The sequence below is a fragment of the Bombina bombina genome, chromosome 2, assembly GCF_027579735.1.
Source record: "Bombina bombina isolate aBomBom1 chromosome 2, aBomBom1.pri, whole genome shotgun sequence".
In the NCBI taxonomy this organism is placed as follows: Eukaryota; Metazoa; Chordata; class Amphibia; order Anura; family Bombinatoridae; genus Bombina; species Bombina bombina.
The window spans coordinates 929,470,507-929,492,236 of NC_069500.1; the positions used below are offsets into that span (position 1 = coordinate 929,470,507).

At 38.8% G+C, this 21,730-nt stretch overlaps 1 protein-coding gene across 2 annotated transcripts in view; it reads right to left on the reverse strand.

The window, feature by feature from the left end:
- The window catches only part of LIN54 (lin-54 DREAM MuvB core complex component), a 549,733-nt gene that overhangs the window by 274,722 nt on the left and 253,281 nt on the right, over positions 1-21,730 (reverse strand). For both annotated transcript variants that reach the window (XM_053703370.1, XM_053703369.1), the window contains one exon: positions 19,301-19,374. In XM_053703370.1, the coding sequence (XP_053559345.1) occupies positions 19,301-19,374 (74 nt within the window). The remainder of the gene's footprint in view (positions 1-19,300; positions 19,375-21,730) is intronic.

The window sequence follows — 21,730 nt, forward strand, 5'->3', positions numbered from 1 at the left end:
CCTTAAAAATTTTCTATTGACTTTTTTCTTCTAAATTGCGGGCTGTTAGGCTTGTGGGTGCAGAAAATGCAAGAATTTACTGCGTCATTTTTGGCGCAAGACTTTTTTTGGGCGAGAATGACATAATTTCCGGCGGAACTTTTCACGTAGTTGCGCCATTTTTGTCTTGTGTTTGTAGCAGACGTTTTTGGCTCCAAAAAATGTTGGCGTCATACTTGGCGCCAGTTTTTTCACATTATTTCAGTCTCACTTTTTAGTTGCTTCTGGTTTCTAGAGGCTAGTTTTGTTTTGCATTTTTCCCATTCCTGAAACTGTCATTTAAGGGATTTGATAATTTTGCTTTATATGTTGTTTTTTCTATTACATATTGCAAGATGTCTCTACCTGACCCTGGATCAGAATCTACTTCTGGAAAGACGCTGCCTGATGTCGGTTCTACCAAAGCTAAGTGCATTTGTTGTAAACTATTGGTAACTGTTCCTCCGGCTGTAGTTTGTGTTAGTTGTCATGATAAACTATCAAACGCGGATAATATTTCCATTAGTAATAATCCATTACCTATTGTTGTTCCTTCAACATCTAATGTTCAGGATGTTCCTGTTAATGTAAAAGTATTTGTTTCTAATTATATTCGGAAGGCTCTGTCTGTTATTCCTCCTTCTAGTAAACGTAAAAGGTCTTTTAAAACTTCTCAGATGAATTTTTAAATGACCGCCATCATTCTGACTTATCTATCTCTGATGAGGATCTATCTGGTTCAGAAGATTCTGCCTCGGATTTTAACACTGATAAATCTTCATATTTGTTTAAGATGGAGTTAATTCGTTCCTCTTGATATTAAAACTAATAAGCGTTTAAATTCGGTTTTTAAACCTCATGTAGTTATTCCAGAAGTTTTTCCAGTTCCTGATGCTATTTCAGAAGTAATTTCTAGGGAATGGAATAGTCTGGGTACTTCATTTACTCCTTCTCCAAGGTTTAAGAAATTGTACCCTTTGACGTCTGATAGATTGGAGTTTTGGGAAAAAATCCCCAAAGTTGATGGGGCTCTCTCTACTCTTGCTAAACGTACTACTATTCCTACGGCAGATAGTACTTCTTTTAAGGATCCTTTAGATAGGAAGCTTGAATCCTTTCTTAGGAAGGCTTATTTATGTTCAGGTAATCTTCTTAGACCTGCTATTTCTTTGGCTGATGTTGCTGCGGCTTCCACCTTCTGGTTGGAGGCTTTAGCGCAACAAGTGTCAGACCTTAATGCTTATAGCATTGTTAAACTTCTTCAACATGCTAATAACTTCGTTTGTGATGCCATTTTTTATATCATTAGGATTGATGTCCAGTATATGTCTTTAGCTATTTTAGCTAGAAGAGCTTTATGGCTTAAATCTTGGAATGCAGATATGACTTCTAAGTTAACGTTGCTTTCTCTTTCTTTCCAAGGTAATAAATTATTTGGTTCTCAGTTGGATTCTATAATTTCAACTGTTACTGGGGGGAAGGGAGCTTTTTTGCCTCAGGATAAAAAAATCTAAGGCTAAATATAGGGTTGCTAATTGTTTTCGTTCCTTTCGTCAGAATAAGGAACAGAAGCCTGACCCTTCCCCTAAAGGAACAGTTTCCGTTTGGAAACCTTCTCCAGTCTGGAATAAATCCAAGCCTTTTAGAAAATCAAAACCAGCTCCCAAGTCCGCATGAAGGTGCAGCCCTCATTCCAGCACAGCTGGTAGGGGGCAGGTTATGATTTTTCAAAGATGTTTGGATCAATTCGATTCAAAATCTTTGGATTCAGAACATTGTTTCTCAAGGGTACAGAATAGGTTTCAAGGTAAGACCTCCTGTGAGAAGATTTTTTCTCTCACGCATTCCAGTAAACCCAGTAAAGGCTCAGGCATTTCTGAAATGTGTTTCAGACCTGGAGTCAGCTGGGGTAATTGTGCCAGTTCCAGATCTGCAACGGGGTCTGGGGTTTTACTCAAATCTGTTCATTGTACCAAAGAAGGAGAATTCTTTCAGACCAGTTCTGGATCTAAAAATATTGAATCGTTATGTAAGGATACCAACATTCAAAATGATGACTATAAGGACTATTCTGCCTTTTGTTCAGCAAGGGCATTATATGTCCACAATAGACTTACAGGATGCATATCTTCATATTCCAATTCATCCGGACCACTATCAGTTCCTGAGATTCTCTTTTCTAGACAAGCATTATCAGTTTGTTGCTCTCCCTTTTGGCCTATCAACAGCTCCAAGGATCTTTTCAAAGGTTCTCGTGCCCTTCTCTCTGTAATCAGAGAGCAGGGTATTGCGTTATTTCCTTATTTGGATGATATCTTGGTACTTGCTCAGTCTTTACATTCTGCAGAATCTGATACGAATCAACTTGTGTTGTTTCTTCAAAGACATGGTTGGAGGATCAATTTACCAAAGAGTTCCTTGATTCCTCAGACAAAGGTAACCTTTTTGGGTTTCCAAATAGATTCAGTGTCCATGACTTTGTCTCTAACAGAAAAGAGACGTCTGAAATTGGTTTCAGCTTGTCGAAACCTTCAGTCTCAATCATTCCCTTCGGTAGCTTTGTGTATGGAAATTCTAGGTCTCATGACTGCTGCATCGGACGCGATCCCCTTTGCTCGTTTTGACATGAGACCTCTCCAGCTATGTATGCTGAACCAATGGTGCAGGGATTATACAAAGATATCACAATTAATATCCTTAAATCCCAATGTTCGATCTTCTCTGACTTGGTGGTTGGATCACCATCGTTTAGCTCAAGGGGCTTCCTTTGTTCGTCCAACCTGGACTGTGATCTCAACAGATACGAGTCTTTCAGGTTGGGGAGCTGTATGGGGATCTCTGACAGCGCAGGGGGTTTTGGAATCTCATAAGGTGAGATTACCAATCAACATTTTGGAACTCCGTGCGATTTTCAGAGCTCTTCAGTTCTGGCCTCTCCTGAAGAGAGAATCGTTTATTTGTTTTCAGACAGACAATGTCACAACCGTGGCATATGTCAATCATCAAGGTGGGACTCACAGTCCTCAGGCTATGAAAGAAGTATCTCGGATACTTGTATGGGCGGAATCCAGCTCCTGTCTAATCTCTGCGGTTCACATCCCAGGTATAGACAATTGGGAAGCGGATTATCTCAGTCGCCAGACGTTACATCTAGGCGAATGGTCTCTTCACCCAGAGGTATTTCTTCAGATTGTTCAAATCTGGGGACTTCCAGAAATAGATCTGATGGCTTCTCATCTAAACAAGAAACTTCCCAGGTATCTGTCCAGATCCAGGGATCCTCAGGCGGAAGCGGTGGATGCGTTGTCACTTCCTTGGAATTATCTTTCCGCCTCTAGTTCTTCTTCCAAAAGTGATTTCCAAAATCCTAATGGAGCGTTCTTTTGTACTGCTGGTGGCTCCAGCATGGCCACGCAGTTTTTGGTATGCGGATCTCGTTCGGATGGCCAGTTGCCAACCTTGGACACTTCCGTTAAGGCCAGACCTTCTTTCTCAAGGACCATTTTTCCATCAGGATCTCAAATCATTAAATTTGAAGGTATGGAGATTGAACGCTTAATACTTAGTCATAGAGGTTTCTCTGACTCAGTGATTAATACTATGTTACAGGCTCGTAATACTGTGTCTAGAAAGATTACAGAGTTTGGAAGACTTACATTTCTTGGTGTTCTCATAAATTATCTTGGCATTCTTTTAGAATTCCTAGAATTTTACAGTTTCTTCAGGATGGTTTGGATAAGGGTTTGTCTGCAAGTTCCTTGAAAGGACAAATCTCTGCTCTTTCTGTTCTGTTTCACAGAAAAATTGCTAATCTTCCTGATATTCATTGTTTTGTACAGGCTTTGGTTCGTATCAAGCCTGTCATTAAGTCACTCTCTCCTCCTTGGAGTCTTAATTTGGTTTTGAGGGCTTTACAGGCTCCTCCGTTTGAGCCTATGCATTCTCTGGACATTAAATTACTTTCTTGGAAAGTCTTGTTCCTTTTGGCCATCTCTTCTGCTCTTCTGCTAGAAGAGTTTCTGAGTTATCTGCTCTTTCTTGTGAGTCTCCATTTCTGATTTTTCATCAGGATAAGGCGGTTTTGCGGACTTCATTTAAATTTTTACCTAAAGTTGTAAATTCTAACAACATTAGTAGAGAAATTGTTGTCCCTTCGTTGTGTCCTAATCCTAAGAATTCTCTGGAGAGATCTTTTCATTCTTTGGATGTAGTAAGAGCTTTGAAATATTATGTTGAAGCTACTAAAGATTTCAGAAAGACTTCTAGTCTATTTGTTATCTTTTCTGGTTCTAGGAAAGGTCAGAAGGCTTCTGCCATTTCTTTGGCGTCTTGGTTAAAGCTTTTGATTCATCATGCTAAAGTGGAGTAGGGTAAATCCCCTCCTTAGAGGATTACGGCTCATTCTACTAGGTCAGTTTCTACTTCCTAGGCTTTTAAGAATGAAGCTTCTGTTGATCAGATTTGCAAAGCAGCAACGTGGTCTTCTTTGCATACTTTTACTAAATTCTACCATTTTGATGTTTTTTCTTCCTCAGAAGCAGTTTTTGGTAGAAAAGTACTCCAGGCAGCTGTTTCAGTTTGATTCTTCTGCTTATAATTTCAGTTTTTTTCATTATAAGATTAAAACTTTTTGATTTGGGTTGTGGATTGTTTTTTCAGCGGAATTGGCTGTCTTTATTTTATCCCTCCCTCTCTAGTGACTCTTGCGTGGAAGTTCCACATCTTGGGTATCTGCTATCCCATACGTCAGTAGCTCATGGACTCTTGCCAATTACATGAAAGAAAACAATTTATGTAAGAACTTACCTGATAAATTCACTTCTTTCATATTGGCAAGAGTCCATGAGGCCCACCCTTTTTTGAGGTGGTTATGATTTTTTGTATAAAGCACAATTATTCCAATTCCTTGTTTGATGCTTTTCGCTCCTTTCTTATCACCCCACTTCTTGGCTATTTGTTAAACTGAATTGTGGGTGTGGTGAGGGGTGTATATATAGGCATTTTAAGGTTTGGGAAACTTTGCCCCTCCTGGTAGGAATGTATATCCCATACGTCACTAGCTCATGGACTCTTGCCAATATGAAAGAAATGAATTTATCAGGTAAGTTCTTACATAAATTATGTTTTTACAAACGCACACACACACACATATATATATATATATACACACCCTTTTTTCTTAATTTGAGATTCCTTTATTAAATTGTGCACTTTTTTAAGACTAGAAGACTTTATAAACTAAGGAGCAAAAAATAAATATATAAATATTTTTTAAGTTCTCCACCAATAAAGCTATCACATGACCACTGCACATATATTAATACTGATCTACTAATTATTGAAAGCAATGAGATTCTAACTAGCCTGATTTTTGTGACATTTGATTTATCATGAATTTGTTAGTGAATATTGTACTTTGTTATAGTAAAAACTTGAAGCTTTTTAAAAGATCAAAAGCTTTGCAGAGAAAGGAGGCAAGGACAGTGTGATGACACCCATTTCTGAGCTTTTGCTTACCTGCAGAGACTTTTTCTAGGATGATTTGTGGGGCACTTGAAAGCAGTGTCACTGCCTGCTCTTATTTTTTGTAGCTTCTCTCAGCCCTATTTTCACACTAACTGCTCTCCCTCTTTTTAAACCTTCTCTCTGCCATTCCAACTTTACGCTGCATAATCAAGATTTTATTAAAAGTGCACATTATGTAGTCAAAATAATTTTAAGTTAACACATTGATGTTATTGAGGGGACAAAGGTTGTAAATAAGAATAACAACTGAGAGGATTAAAGTATTAACACAGCCTCGCAACAGATAATTTTTGCTGAAATCCAAATAATAGAAAGAGACCACAAGAGCTCCCTAACCCATCCACTAGTACCTCTGGTCCCCCCCAGCTGCCTTTACTTACCCTCTGACAGTGACACTGAGCTATAGGCATTGGAAAGTGTGCACTGTTCAGTTGATGTACGGTAAGAAGATTCTTTAATTCCTGACCCAATCTCTGACTCTGATCCTCTGCTAAGCCTCCGGTCTCAATTTCAACCCCAGATCTAAAACATACACTCTTCAGGCAACCAGGATAGGAGAGAGCAGGTTTCTGTACTCTCTGCCTACACTGTCCCTACTCACCTTGGCATCTCTGAGAGGGTTAATAGGGACAGTGCTGGTAGAGAGAACAGAAAGACAACACTATTGAGGTAGGTAGATGATCTGTTCCCCCCTCTGCAGACTCGCCTGCTGCATACTTCTGAGCCGATGGAGCCCCCCCCCCCCAAAAAAAAAAACAACGTTCCTGTGTTTTAGATAAAAAAAATATATATATATATATATATATATATATATAAATAACAGATACACAATTATGTAAAATAAATATAAACATTTATTTTTATTCAAAATATTCAAACATACCGCAGTGGAAATTTAGTGCTATGCCAGGCAGTTCACAGTAAACACCTCTTCCGGAACGAAAGTTACAAACTAAAATATTAGGGACTGATTAGGCAGCAACACTCCTCATGGTTCAACTGCCTGTGCGCAACTCATCATGCGCAAGCACGAAAACACAATAGGTGGGTGGAGCCTGGCAGCCATTTTCTGATGATAAAAAAAAGAAACGCTTTCGACAATTTCAACTACAGCTTTCAAGTAGCAGTATAAGGACCAGTTGCAGGACACTTATTTTATATGTTTTAACAGATAAGTACAACTTGACATAGGGTGTAGACTGTCCCTTTAAGATTAAGTTTTCATGGAATGAACAACAGCTCAGTAGCTTGTTCTATGGCGAGTTAACACCTAATAGCAGCCTCTTTTAGCCCATTTGTGCTTTTCACAGAGGAAAACTTTCCTTAAGTGTATCAGTCTGATCCTGCCAAACAAGGTCAGTAAAGCCCTGAAATACCAGGCAATTCTCAGAACAAGGAACATGACAACCCCAGATGATTATTTCGGCTAAAAGAGGCTGCTCCTAGATGATAAATTTGCCATATCTAAAATACATATCTTTACCTATATATCTATATGAATAAATATAAATTCAAATAAATATCTGAAAATATTGTGTTTCATGTTCCTTTAATCAACTGAGACAAACCAAATAGTGAACTGTATACATCAAATGAGTGATAGATCCTAATGTGAAACAGGGTAAACTAAAAATTAGTGACACAGAATGATGTCATGCATTCCATGGTAAAAACATAGAAAATAAACAAACCTTATGAATGGTAGGTTAGGTACAAAAAAAACTTAATCTAAGCAATAAAATGGAAAAAATCAAGAAACTTGCTAAATCTTATGATTTAAGACATACTCCTGAGGAAAGCAAGATGGGAAGAGAAAAACATAATTTATGTAAGAACTTACCTGATAAATTCATTTCTTTCATATTAGCAAGAGTCCATGAGCTAGTGACGTATGGGATATACATTCCTACCAGGAGGGGCAAAGTTTCCCAAACCTTAAAATGCCTATAAATACACCCCTCACCACACCCACAATTCAGTTTAACGAATAGCCAAGAAGTGGGGTGATAAGAAAAAAGTGCGAAAGCATATAAAATAAGGAATTGGAATAATTGTGCTTTATACAAAAAAATCATAACCACCACAAAAAAGGGCGGGCCTCATGGACTCTTGCTAATATGAAAGAAATGAATTTATCAGGTAAGTTCTTACATAAATTATGTTTTCTTTCATGTAATTAGCAAGAGTCCATGAGCTAGTGACGTATGGGATAATGACTACCCAAGATGTGGATCTTTCCACACAAGAGTCACTAGAGAGGGAGGGATAAAATAAAGACAGCCAATTCCTGCTGAAAATAATCCACACCCAAAATAAAGTTTAACGAAAAACATAAACAGAAGATTCAAACTGAAACCACTGCCTGAAGAACTTTTCTACCAAAAACTGCTTCAGAAGAAGAAAACACATCAAAATGGTAGAATTTTAGAAAAAATATGCAAAGAGGACCAAGTTGCTGCTTTGCAAAACTGATCAATCGAAGCTTCATTCCTAAACGCCCAGGAAGTAGAAACTGACCTAGTAGAATGAACTGTAATCCTTAGAGGCGGAGTTTTACCCGACTCGACATAAGCATGATGAAATAAAGATTTCAACCAAGATGCCAAAGAAATGGCAGAAGCTTTCTGGCCTTTTCTAGAACCGGAAAAGATGACAAATAATACAAAGCTCTAACAGCATCCAAAGAATGCAATGATTTCTCCTTAGAATTCATAGGATTAGGACATAATGAAGGAACCACAATTTCTCTACTAAGGTTGTTAGAATTCACCACCTTAGGTAAAAAATTCAAAAGAAGTTCGCAGCACCGCCTCATCCTGATGAAAAATCAGAAAAGGAGACTCACAAGAAAGAGCAGATAATTCAGAGACTCTTCTGGCAAAAGAGATGGCCAAAAGAAACAAAACTTTCCAAGAAAGTAATATAACGACCAAAGAATGCATGGGTTCAAAAGGAGGAGCTTGAAAAGCCCCCAGAACCAAATTCAAACTCCAAGGAGGAGAAATTGACTTAATGACAGGTTTTATACGAACCAAAGCTTGTACAAAACAATGAAATATCAGGAAGATTAGCAATCCTTCTGTGAAAAAAGAACAGAAAGAGCAGAGATTTGTCCTTTCAAGGAACTTGCGGACAAACCTTTATCTAAACCATCCTGAAGAAACTGAAAAATTCTCGGTATTCAAAAAGAATGCCAAGAAAAAAAAGATGAGAAAGACACTAAGAAATATAAGTCTTCCAGACTCTATAATATATCTCACTAGATACAGATTTACGAGCCTGTCACATAGAATTAATCACAGAGTCAGAGAAACCTTCTTTGACCAAGAATCCAGCGTTCAAACTCCATACCTTAAAATTTAAGGATTTGAGATCCTGATGGAAAAAAAGGACCTTGCGACAGAAAGTCTGGTCTTAACGGAAGAGTCCACAGCTGGCAAGAGGCCATCCGGACAAGATCTGCAAACCAAAACCTGTGAGGCCATGCTGGAGCTACCAGCAGGACAAACGAGCATTCCTTAGAATCTTGGAGAATACTTTTGGAAGAAGAACTAGAGGCGGAAAGATATAGGCAGGATGATACTTCCAAGGAAGTGATAATGTATCCACTGCTTCCGCCCGAGGATCCCGGGATCTGGACAGATACCAGGGAAGTTTCTTGTTTAGATGAGAAGCCATCAGATCTATTTCTGGGAGTTCCCACATTTGAACAATCTGAAGAAATACCTCTGGGTGAAGAGACCATTCGCCCGGATGCAACGTTTGGCGACTGAGATAATCCGCTTCCCAATTGTCTATACCTGGGATATGAACCACAGAGATTAGACAGGAGCTGGATTCCGCCCAAACCAAAATTCGAGATACTTCTTTCATAGCCAGAGGACTGTGAGTCCCTCCTTGATGATTGATGTATGCCACAGCTGTGACATTGTCTATCTGAAAACAAATGAACAACTCTCTCTTCAGAAGAGGCCAAGACTGAAGAGCTCTGAAAATTGCACGGAGTTCAAAAATATTGATCGGTAATCTCACCTCCTGAGATTCCCAAACCCCTTGTGCCGTCAGAGACCCCCACACAGCTCCCCAACCTGTAAGACTTGCATCTGTTGAGATTATAGTCCAGGTCGGAAGAACAAAAAAGCCCCCTGAACTAAACGATGGTGAACTGTCCACCATGTCAGAGAGTGTCGTATAATCGGTTTAAAGATATTAATTGAGATATCTTTGTGTAGTCCTAAGACCTAAAATTTCCATGCATAAGGCTACCAAAGGGAATGATTGTGACTGAAGGTTTTGACAAGCTGATATCAATGTTAAACTTCTCTTATCTGACAAGGACAGAGTCATAGCCACTGAATCTATCTGGAAACCTAAAAAGGTTACCCTTGTCTGAGGAAACAATGAACTGATTGGTAAATTGATCCTCCAACCATGATCTTGAAGAAACAACACAAGTCGATTCGTATGAGATTCTGCGAAAATGTGAAGACTGAGCAAGTACCAAGATATCGTCCAAAAAAGGAAATACCAAAACCCTGTTTTCTGATTACAGACAGAAGGGCACCGAGAACCTTTGAAAAAAATTCTTGGAGCTGACGCTAGGCCAAACGGTAGAGCCACAAAACTGGTAATGCTTGTCTAAAAGAGAATCTCAGAAACTAAAAGTGATCTGGATGAATCGGAATATGCAGATATGCATCCTGTAAATCTATTGTAGACATATAATGCCCTTGCTAAACAAAAGGCAGGATAGTCCTACAGTTACCATCTTGAATGTTGGTATCCTTATATAACGATTCAATATAGATAGATCCGGAACTGGTCTGAAGGAATTGACCTTCTTTGGTACAATGAAGAGATAGAATAAAACCCCAGCCCCTGTTCCAGAACTGGAACTGGCATAATTACTCCAGCCAACTCTAGATCTGAAACAGATTTCAGAAATGCTGAGCCTTTGCTGTGTTTACTGGGACACGGGAAAGAAAAAAATCTATTTGCAGGAGGCCTTAACTTGAAGCCAATTCTGTACCTTTAAAGAAAACGTAAACTGCCCCATACCAGCTGAGCTGGAATGAGGGCCGCACCTTCATGGGTATTTAGGAGCTGGCTATAGGTTTCTATAAGGCTTGGATATATTCCAAACTGGAAATGGTTTCCAAACTGATACCGCTCCTGAGGATGAAGGATCAGGCTTTTGTTCCTTGATGTGAGGAAAGGAACGAAAATGATTATTAGACCTAAATTTACCTTAGATTTTTTTATCCTTTGGTAAAAAAAGTTCCCTTCCCTCCAGTAACAGTTGAGATAATAGAATCCAACTGAAAATCGAATAATTTATTACCCTGGAAAGAAAGGGAAAGCAAAGTTGACTTAGAAGACATATCAGCATTCCAAGTTTTAAGCCATAAAGCTTTTCTAGCTAAAATAGCTAGAGACATATACCTGACATCAACTCTAATGATATCAAAAGATGGTATCACAAATAAAATTATTAGCATGTTATAGAATAATAATAATGCTATAAAATTATGATCTGTTACTTGTTGCGCTAAAGCTTCTAACCAAAAAGTTGAAGCTGCAGCAACATCCGCTAAAAATATAGCAGGTCTAAGAAGATTACCTGAACATAAGTAAGCTTTTCTTAGAAAGGATTCAATCTTCCTATCTAAAGGATCCTTAAATGAAGTACTATCTGCCATAGGAATAGTAGTACGTTTAGCAGGAGTAGAGACAGCCCCATTAACCTTAGAGATTTTGTCCCAAAACTCTAATCTGTCAGATGGCACAGGATATAATTGCTTAAACGTTTAGAAGGAGTAAATGAATTACCCAAATTATTCCATTCCCTGGAAATTACTTCAGAAATAGCATCAGGGAGAGAAAACACTTCTGGAATAACTACAGGAGATTTAAAAACCTTATTTAAACGTTTAGATTTAGTATCAAGAGGACCAGAAACCTCTATTTCTAATGCAATTAATACTTCTTTAAGTAAAGAATGAATAAATTCCATCTTGAACAAATACAAAGATTTATCAACATCAACCTCTGAGACAGAAACCTCTGAACCAGAAGAACCTTTATCAGTATCAGAATGATGATGTTCATTTAAAAATTCATCTGAAAAAAGAGAAGTTTTAAAAGACTTTTATGTATACTAGAAGGAGAAATAACAGACATAGCCTTCTTAATGGATTTAAAAAATAAAATCTCTTATGTTATCAGGAACACTCTGAAAATTAGATGTTGACGGAACAGCCACAGGTAATGTAACAGTACTAAAGGAAATTTTATCTGCATTAATAAGTTTGTCATGACATGCAATACAAACAACAGCTGGAGAAACAGATACCAAAAGTTTATAGCAGATACACTTAGCTTGGTAGCTCCAGCACTGGGCAGCGATTTTCCTGAAGTATCTTCTGACTCAGTTGCAACGTGGAACATCTTGCAATATGTAAAAGAAAAAACAACATATAAAGCAAAATTGATCAAATTCCTTAAATGACAGTTTCAGGAATGGGAAAAAAATGCCAGTGAACAAGCTTCTAGCAACCAGAAGCAATAAATAATGAGACTTAAATAATGTGGAGAAAAAAATGACGCCCATATTTTTTAGCGCCAAAAAAGACGCCCACATTATTTGGCGCCTAAATGCTTTTGGCGCCAAAAATGACGCCACATCCGGAACGCCGACACTTTTGACGCAAAAAAACGTCAAAAAATGACGCAACGTCCGGCGACACGTATGACGCCGGAAACAGAAAAAAAATTTTGCGCCAAAAAAGTCCGCGCCAAGAATGACGCAATAAAATGAAGCATTTTCTGCCCCCGCGAGCCTAACAGCCCACAGGAAAAAAGTCAAATTTTTTAAGGTAAGAAAAAATGATTGAAACAAATGCATTTATCCCAAGTATGAAACTGACTGTCTGAAAATAAGGAATGTTGAACATCCTGAGTCAAGGCAAATAAATGTTTGAATACATATATTTAGAACTTTATAAAAAAGTGCCTAACCATAGCTTAGAGTGTCACAGAAAATAAGCTTACTTACTTACCCCAGGACACTCATCTACATGTTGTAGAAAGCCAAACCAGTACTGAAACGAAAATCAGCAGAGGTAATGGTATATATATATAAGAGTATATCGTCGATCTGAAAAGGGAGGTAAGAGATGAATCTCTACGACCGATAACAGAGAACCTATGAAATAGACCCCGTAGAAGGAGATCATTGCATTCAAATAGGCAATACTCTCCTCACATCCCTCTGACATTCACTGCACGCTGAGAGGAAAACCGGGCTCCAACCTGCTGCGGAGCGCATATCAACGTAGAATCTAGCACAAACTTACTTCACCACCTCCATAGGAGGCAAAGTTTGTAAAACTGAATTGTGGGTGTGGTGAGGGGTGTATTTATAGGCATTTTAAGGTTTGGGAAACTTTGCCCCTCCTGGTAGGAATGTATATCCCATACGTCACTAGCTCATGGACTCTTGCTAATTACATGAAAGAAACATAATTTATGTAAGAACTTACCTGATAAATATTAGCAAGAGTCCATGAGCTAGTGACGTATGGGATATACATTCCTACCAGGAGGGGCAAAGTTTCCCAAACCTCAAAATGCCTATAAATACAACCCTCACCACACCCACAAAGTTTAACGAATAGCCAAGAAGTGGGGTGATAAGAAAAAAAGTGCGAAAGCATAAAAAATAAGGAATTGGAATAGTTGTGCTTTATACAAAAAAATCAAAATCACCACAAAAAAGGGTGGGTCTCATGGACTCTTGCTAATATGAAAGAAATGAATTTATCAGGTAAGTTCTTACATAAATTATGTTTTCTTTCATGTAATTAGCAAGAGTCCATGAGCTAGTGACGTATGGGATAATAAATACCCAAGATGTGGAACTTCCACGCAAGAGTCACTAGAGAGGGAGGGATAAAATAAAGACAGCCAATTCCGCTGAAAAATAATCCACACCCCAAACAAAGTTTAAATCTTATAATGAAAAAAACTGAAATTATAAGCAGAAGAATCAAACTGAAACAGCTGCCTGAAGTACTTTTCTACCAAAAACTGATTCAGAAGAAGAAAACACATCAAAATGGTAAAATTTAGTAAAAGTATGCAAAGAAGACCAGGTTGCTGCCTTGCAAATCTGATCAACCGAAGCTTCATTCCTAAATGCCCAGGAAGTAGAAACTGACCTAGTTGAATGAGCTGTAATCCTTTGAGGCGGAGTTCTACCCGACTCAACATAAGCATGATGAATCAAAGACTTTAACCAAGACGCCAAAGAAATGGCAGAAGCCTTCTGACCTTTCCTAGAACCAGAAAAGATAACAAATAGACTAGAAGTCTTTCGGAAATCCTTAGTAACTTCAACATAATATTTCAAAGCTCTTACTACATCCAAAGAATGTAATGATCTTTCCTTAGAATTCTTAGGATAAGGACACAATGAAGGAACCACAATCTCTCTACTAATGTTGTTAGAATTCACAACCTTAGGTAAAAATTAAAATGAAGTCCGCAACACTGCCTTATCCTGATGAAAAATCAGAAAAGGAGATTCACAAGAAAGAGCAGATAACTCAGAAACTCTTCTAGCAGAAGAGATGGCCAAAAGAAACAAAACTTTCCAAGAAAGTAATTTAATATCTAGAGAATGCATAGGTTCAAAAGGAGGAGTTTGTATAGCTCCCAGAACCAAATTCAAACTCCAAGGAGGAGAAATTGACTTAATGACAGGTTTGATACGAACCAAAGCCTGTACAAAACAATGAATATCAGGAAGATTAGCAATCTTTCTGTGAAACAGCACAGAAAGAGAAGAAATTTGTCCTTTCAAGGAACTGGCAGACAAACCTTTATCCAGACCATCCTGAAGAAACTGTAAAATTCTAGGAATTCTAAAAGAATGCCAGGAAAATTGATGAGAAGAACACCAAGAAATGTAAGTCTTCCAGACTCGATAATATATCTTCCTAGACACAGGTTTACGAGCCTGTAACATAGTATTAATTACGGAGTCAGAGAAACCTCTATGACTAAGAATCAAGCGTTCAATCTCCATACCTTCAAATTTAAATATTTGAGATCCTGATGGAAAAATGGGCCTTGAGATAGGTCTGGTCTTAAAGGAAGAGTCCAAGGTTGGCAACTGGCCATCCGAACAAGATCCGCATACCAAAACCTGTGAGGCCATGCTGGAGCCACCAGCAGTACAAACGAACGCTCCTTTAGAATCTTGGAAATCACTCTTGGAAGAAGAACTAGAGGCGGAAAGATATAGGCAGGGTGATACTTCCAAGGAAGCGATAATGCATCCACTGCCTCCGCCTGAGGATCCCTGGATCTGGACAGATACCTGGGAAGTTTCTTGTTTAGATGAGAAGCCATCAGATCTATTTCTGGAAGACCCCAGATTTGAACAATCTGAAGAAATACCTCTGGGTGAAGAGACCATTCGCCCGGATGCAACGTCTGGCGAATGAGATAATCCGCTTCCCAATTGTCTATACTTGGGATGTGAACCGCAGAAATTAGACAGGAGCTGGATTCCGCCCATACAAGCATTCGAGATACTTCTTTCATAGCCAGAGGACTGTGAGTCCCCCCTTGATGATTGATATATGCCACGGTGGTGACATTGTCCGTCTGAAAACAAATGAACGATTCTCTCTTCAGAAGAGGCCATGACTGAAGAGCTCTGAAAATCGCACGCAGTTCCAAAATGTTGATTGGTAATCTCGCCTCCTGAGATTCCCAAACCCCCTGCGATGTCAGAGACCCCCATACCGCTCCCCAACCTGTCAGACTCACATCTGTTGAGATCACAGTCCAGGTTGGAAGAACAAAAGAAGCCCCTTGAATTAAACGATGGTGATCTGTCCACCACGTCAGAGAGTGTCGTACAATCGGATTTAAAGATATTAACTGTGATATCTTTGTATAATCCCTGCACCACTGGTTCAGCATACAGAGCTGAAGAGGTCGCATGTGAAAACGAGCAAAGGGGATCGCGTCCGATGCAGCAGTCATAAGACCTAGAATTTCCATGCAAAAGGCTACCGAAGGGAATGATTGAAACCAAAGGTTTCGACATGCTGAAATCAATTTCAAGCGTCTCTTGTCCGTCAGAGACAAAGTCATGGACACTGAATCAATTTGGAAACCTAAAAAGGTTACCCTTGTCTGAGGAATCAATGAACTCTTTGGTAAATTGATCCTCCAACCATGTTCTTGAAGAAACGACACAAGTCGATTTGTATGAGATTCTGCTAAATGTGAAGACTGAGCAAGTACCAAGATATCGTCCAAATAAGGAAATACCACAATACCCTGTTCTCTGATTACAGATAGAAGGGCACCGAGAACTTTTGAAAAAATCCTCGGAGCCGTTGCTAGGCCGAACGGCAGAGCCACAAATTGGTAATGCTTGTCTAGAAAAGAGAATCTCAGAAACTGAAAGTGATCTGGATGAATCGGAATATGCAGATATGCATCCTGCAAATCTATTGTGGACATATAATGCCCTTGCTGAACAAAAGGCAGAATAGTCCTTATAGTTACCATTTTGAATGTTGGTATCCTTACATAACTATTCAATATTTTTAAATCCAGAACTGGTCTGAAGGAATTCTCCTTCTTTGGTACAATGAATAGATTTGAGTAAAACCCCAGCCCCTATTCCAGAACTGGAACTGGCACAATTACTCCAGCCAACTCTAGATCTGAAACACATTTCAGAAATGCCTGAGCCTTCACTGGATTTATTGGAATGCGAGAAAGAAAAAATCTTCTTGCAGGTGGCCTTACCTTGAAACCTATTCTGTACCCTTGTGAAACAATGTTCTGAATCCAAAGACTGTGAATCGATTTGACCCAAATTTCTTTGAAAAATCGTAATCTGCCCCCTACCAGCTGCGCTGGAATGAGGGCCGCACCTTCATGTGGACTTGGGAGCTGGCTTTGGCTTTCTAAAAGGCTTGGATTTATTCCAGACTGGAGACGGTTTCCAAACAGAAACCGTTTATTTAGGGGAAGGATCAGGCTTCTGTTCCTTATTCTGACGAAAGGAACGAAAGCGATTAGCAGCCCTATATTTACCTTTAGATTTTTTATCCTGAGGTAAAAAAGTTCCTTTCCCCCCCAATAACAGTTGAAATAATAGAATCCAACTGAGAACCAAACAATTTATTACCTTGGAAAGAAAGGGAAAGCAAAGTTGACTTAGAAGACATATCAGCATTCCAAGTTTTAAGCCATAAAGCTCTTCTAGCTAGAATAGCTAAAGACATATACCTGACATCAACTCTGATGATATCAAAGATGGCATCACAAATAAAGTTATTAGCATGTTGAAGAAGTTTAACAATGCTATGAGAATTATGATCTGACACTTGTTGTGCCAAAGCCTCCAACCAAAAAGTGGAAGCTGCAGCAACATCAGCCAAAGAAATAGCAGGCCTAAGAAGATTACCTGAACATAAATAAGCTTTCCTTAGAAAGGAATCAATCTTCCTATCTAAAGGATCCTTAAAGGAAGTACTATCTGCCGTAGGAATAGTAGTACGCTTAGCAAGAGTAGAGATAGCCCCATCAACTTTAGGGATTTTGTCCCAAAACTCTAATCTGTCAGATGGCACAGGATACAATTTCTTAAATCTCTTAGAAGGAGTAAAAGAATTACCCAGATTATTCCATTGCCTAGAAATTACTTCAGAAATAGCATCAGGGACAGGAAAAACTTCCGGAATAACTACAGGAGGTTTAAAAACCGAATTTAAACGCTTATTAGATTTAGTATCAAGAGGACTAGAATCCTCAATTTCTAAAGCGATTAAAACTTCTTTAAGTAAAGAACAAATAAATTCCATTTTAAATAAATATGAAGATTTATCAGTGTCAATATCTGAGACAGAATCCTCTGAACCAGAAAAATTCTCATCAGAAACAGACAAATCAGAATGATGATGTTCATTTAAAAATTCATCTGAGAAATGAGAAGTTTTAAAAGACTTTTTACGCTTACTGGAAGGAGGAATAACAGACATAGCCTTCCTAATAGATTTAGAAACAAAATCTCTTATATTATATTAACAGGAACATCCTGAGTATTAGATGTTGATGGAACAGCAACAGGTAATGGAATATTACTAATGGAAATTGAATCTGCATTAGCAAGTTTATCATGACATTCATCACAAACTACAGCCGGAGGAACAGATACCACAAGTTTACAACAAATGCACTTAACTTTGGTAGAACCAGCATCAGGCAGCGATTTTCCAGAAGTAGCTTCTGATCCAGGGTCAATCTGAGACATCTTGCAATATGTAAGAGAAAAAACAACATATAAAGCAAAATCTATCAAATTCCTTAAATGACAGATTCAGGAATGGGAAAAAATGCCAATGAACAAGCCTCTAGTAACCAGAAGCAAAAGAAAAATGAGACAAATAATGGGAAAAAAAGGTGGAGACAAAAATGACGCCCACATATTTAGCGCCAAAAAAGACGCCCACATTATTGGCGCCTAAATGCTTTTGGCGCCGAGAATGACGCCACATCCGGTGACGCCGACATTTTTGGCGCAAAACGTCAAAAAAATGACGCAATCACGAACAACTTCCGGCGACAAGTATGACGCCGGAAATGACAAAGAAATTTTTTGCGCCAAAAAAGTCAGCGCCAAGAATGACGCAATAAAATGAAGCATTTTCAGCCCCCGCGAGCCTAACAGCCCACAGAGAAAAAAGTCAATTTAAAGGTAAGAAAAAAATTGATAATTCATATGCATTATCCCAAATAATGAAACTGTCTGTCTGAAATAAGGAATATTGATCATCCTGAATCAAGGCAAATAAATGTTTAAACACATATTTATAACTTTAACATAAAAGTGCCGAACCATAGCTTAGAGTGTCACAAAAAATAAGATTTACTTACCCCAGGACACTCATCTACATGTAGTAGAAAGCCAAACCAGTACTGAAACGAGAATCAGTAGAGGTAATGGTATATAAGAGTATATCGTCGATCTGAAAAGGGAGGTAAGAGATGAATCTCTACGACCGATAACAGAGAACCTATGAAAAAGATCCCGTAGAAGGAGACCATTGAATTCAAATAGGCAATACTCTCCTCACATCCCTCTGACATTCACTGCACACTGAGAGGAAAACCGGGCTCCAGCCTCCTGCAAAGCGCATATCAACGTAGAATCTAGCACAAACTTACTTCACCACCTCCATGGGAGGCAAAGTTTGTAAAACTGATTTGTGGGTGTGGTGAGGGGTGTATTTATAGGCATTTTGAGGTTTGGGAAACTTTGCCCCTCCTGGTAGGAATGTATATCCCATACGTCACTAGCTCATGGACTCTTGCTAATTACATGAAAGAAAAGGCAAAGAAAAAAACTCCCTGTGATCTCTAATCTCAACACCATGGCGTTTTAATTTTTTTTCCTCTAAAATTTGAGAAGCGTGTGGTGCAGCCGGTAGGAGAGGTGCCACAAATCCTATGTATTTCTACAGTACTGTGCTGCCTTCTAACTGGATCTGATGTCAACCCCCCTTCTTTCTCTCCACCCCCATTCACTGTGATTCTCCATAAACTTGCTCAGTGGTAGTCACATGGGATCTAGGGAGCAAGTAGCGGCGCGTGCACACACACACACACACACACAGGCGCACGTACGCATACACACACCAAACAACAAAAAGGTGATGGAACTTACCTGTTTGACAGTTTGTGCTGAGACAATGGGAACAGACATTCGCACTGACGTTGCATTAACCATCATCGGTTTAGCTATAAAACCAAGAAACATTTTATTAAATCTAATTAACAGCATATATATTTTTTTAAAAACTTACATTTCAAGTCAGAAATCGAATATCTAAAAATGGTATTTGAAATAATTTCCCTTCATAAAGGTTTTAAGCACACACATTTAAAAGCACCTTTAAAAAGGGACATTAAACTGCTGTGCACAACTACAAAAGAATAGCAACTTGTTACTATGTTATTGCATTTCATCCTGTTCCTGCAGCTCTTTACAAATCAGTTCTCGTTTTAAAAGCTTAAAGGTGGCAGATACTGAAGCTCCGCCTCTTAGTACTGGGGACTGCCATCTGAAACTCAGGTATTCTCACAGCCTGTAACAGAAGCAGCTCACAAACAGATCAGTAATAGTCTATTTTTTTCATAGCTGTATGAGCTTCAGGTTAGTATGCATGATACAAAGAAGGAGCTGTACATGTTTGCAGTGGCTGCATTGCTATAATATTATTGTTGAGTGTTTGTGTTTTTTTAACACCTTAAGGCAAAAAGAGGTACATATAAACGCCATGCGGTACTTTGCCTACGGTACCGCATAACGTATCTATAAGTATGAGCTGCAGGAAGCACCAGCAGCAGTGTAACTTTACAGCCGAGAGCTGGAGTTCCAGAGCTCAAGGCATCTGCCTGCATAGAGAACTGGAGTACGATTGGTGCTCCGGTTCCATATGAAGGCAGGTGCCTGATCGCTAGAGACAGTGACACTGTGTGCGTTACCTTCTAACAATCAGCTTCTTGTGCTGGTGGGTGGTGTGGTAGGGAAGGCTGGTGGGCGGTACAGAGGCCGAGGGAGCTGGAGGGGCCCTACGCTACTGAAAAATGTTTTAAGGACGAGGGAGGGATGGGAAGCTACACTACAGAAAAAAGGGGAAGGGGAGGCATAAATAATGATTGGGGAGAGGTAGGGGCACCACTACACTACAGAAAAAGAAATAATAAAAATAATAAACTGGGTACTGTCTGACAGTACCCAAGATGGCCACCAGTCTTAAGCGGAGGGGAGGGTAAAGAGCTGTTTGGGGGATCAGAGTAGTGGGAAGGTTGAAGAGTGATCACTACACTGTGAGGACAATAATAATAATATAAAAAAAACTAAAAATTACTTTAAATTATGGTGACCAGTGGGGGGTGAAAGAGGGAAGAGAGCTATTTGGGAGGGATCAGGGAGTGGAAGGTGTGAGGGTAATCTCTACTCTGCATCAAAAATGAACCTTACAAGCTAATTAATTAACCTCTTCATTGCCAGGAATTCATGTAAGGCATACCTTGGGTTGTCTACTTTAAAAATATATATAAAGTTTTCATATGTAAATCAAAAAATTAAAAGCTCTATTTCTGTTTAATCAGAGTGATAGCAAAACATGCTAAAAAATCTTGAGCAAGTTTTCCACTATATTTTGTGCAACTGTAAAACGGTGTAAAAAAAATGCAGAAATGTAAAGCTCACAATGCATCATCCGCACTAACCAGAAGCACATAAAAATATTCCCAGTAGCGAAAGGGTTAAATATATTTTGTGTAACTGTAAAACGGTGTAAAAAATGTAAAGCTCGCACATTTTACAGCTGTAAAAAAAATAGGCAATATTACTGATCTGTGAGTGCACTGCGTCTGTCACAGGCTGTGAGAATACCTGAGCTCCCAGATGGCTGTCATCAGTACAAAGAGGCAGAGCTTTAGTATCTGGCACCTTTAAAGGGACATTCCAGTCAAAAATTAAATGGACAGATTTATTACGTCTTTGAATAGGAATATATTTGCAATATACATGTATTGGCAAAAATACTTCTAGTAAAAGTTATTAGTTTTAGTGTTAACATTTTTCTCTGCACGTGCATGTGAAGCATAACTAGATATTGCCACTGCATCCGCATTTTAAATAATGCAGCTGTTCAGCTCATCAGTGGGGCTTGTATCATGCCAGCAATTAACAAATTGCGTCATTACAGATGGTACAAGCACCTTAGGTTCTCTGAGCAAGAGCTGTGTTTAAAATGCTGGTGCACGGTGCAAACTTAAATACACTTTTAAAACGGCTATAGCATTTATTAGAAGCATTTTTGCTAATGCATGTATATTACAAAATTGCTTCTGTTCAATACCGAAATGCACCCATGTGGTTTCCAATTTTGGCTGGAATATCCCTTTAAGCTATTAAAAATAGGAGAACCGATTTGTAACGAGCTACCGGAGCAGAATAAAATGCGTAACCCACTGAGTAAGGTGAGAGTAAAAAGAGCACATATGAATTGGATCACAGCTGACCTCATTCAAATGTACCAGTTTCTGGATTCATTGTGGTCAAAGTTCAAGCATACTGGCTCTA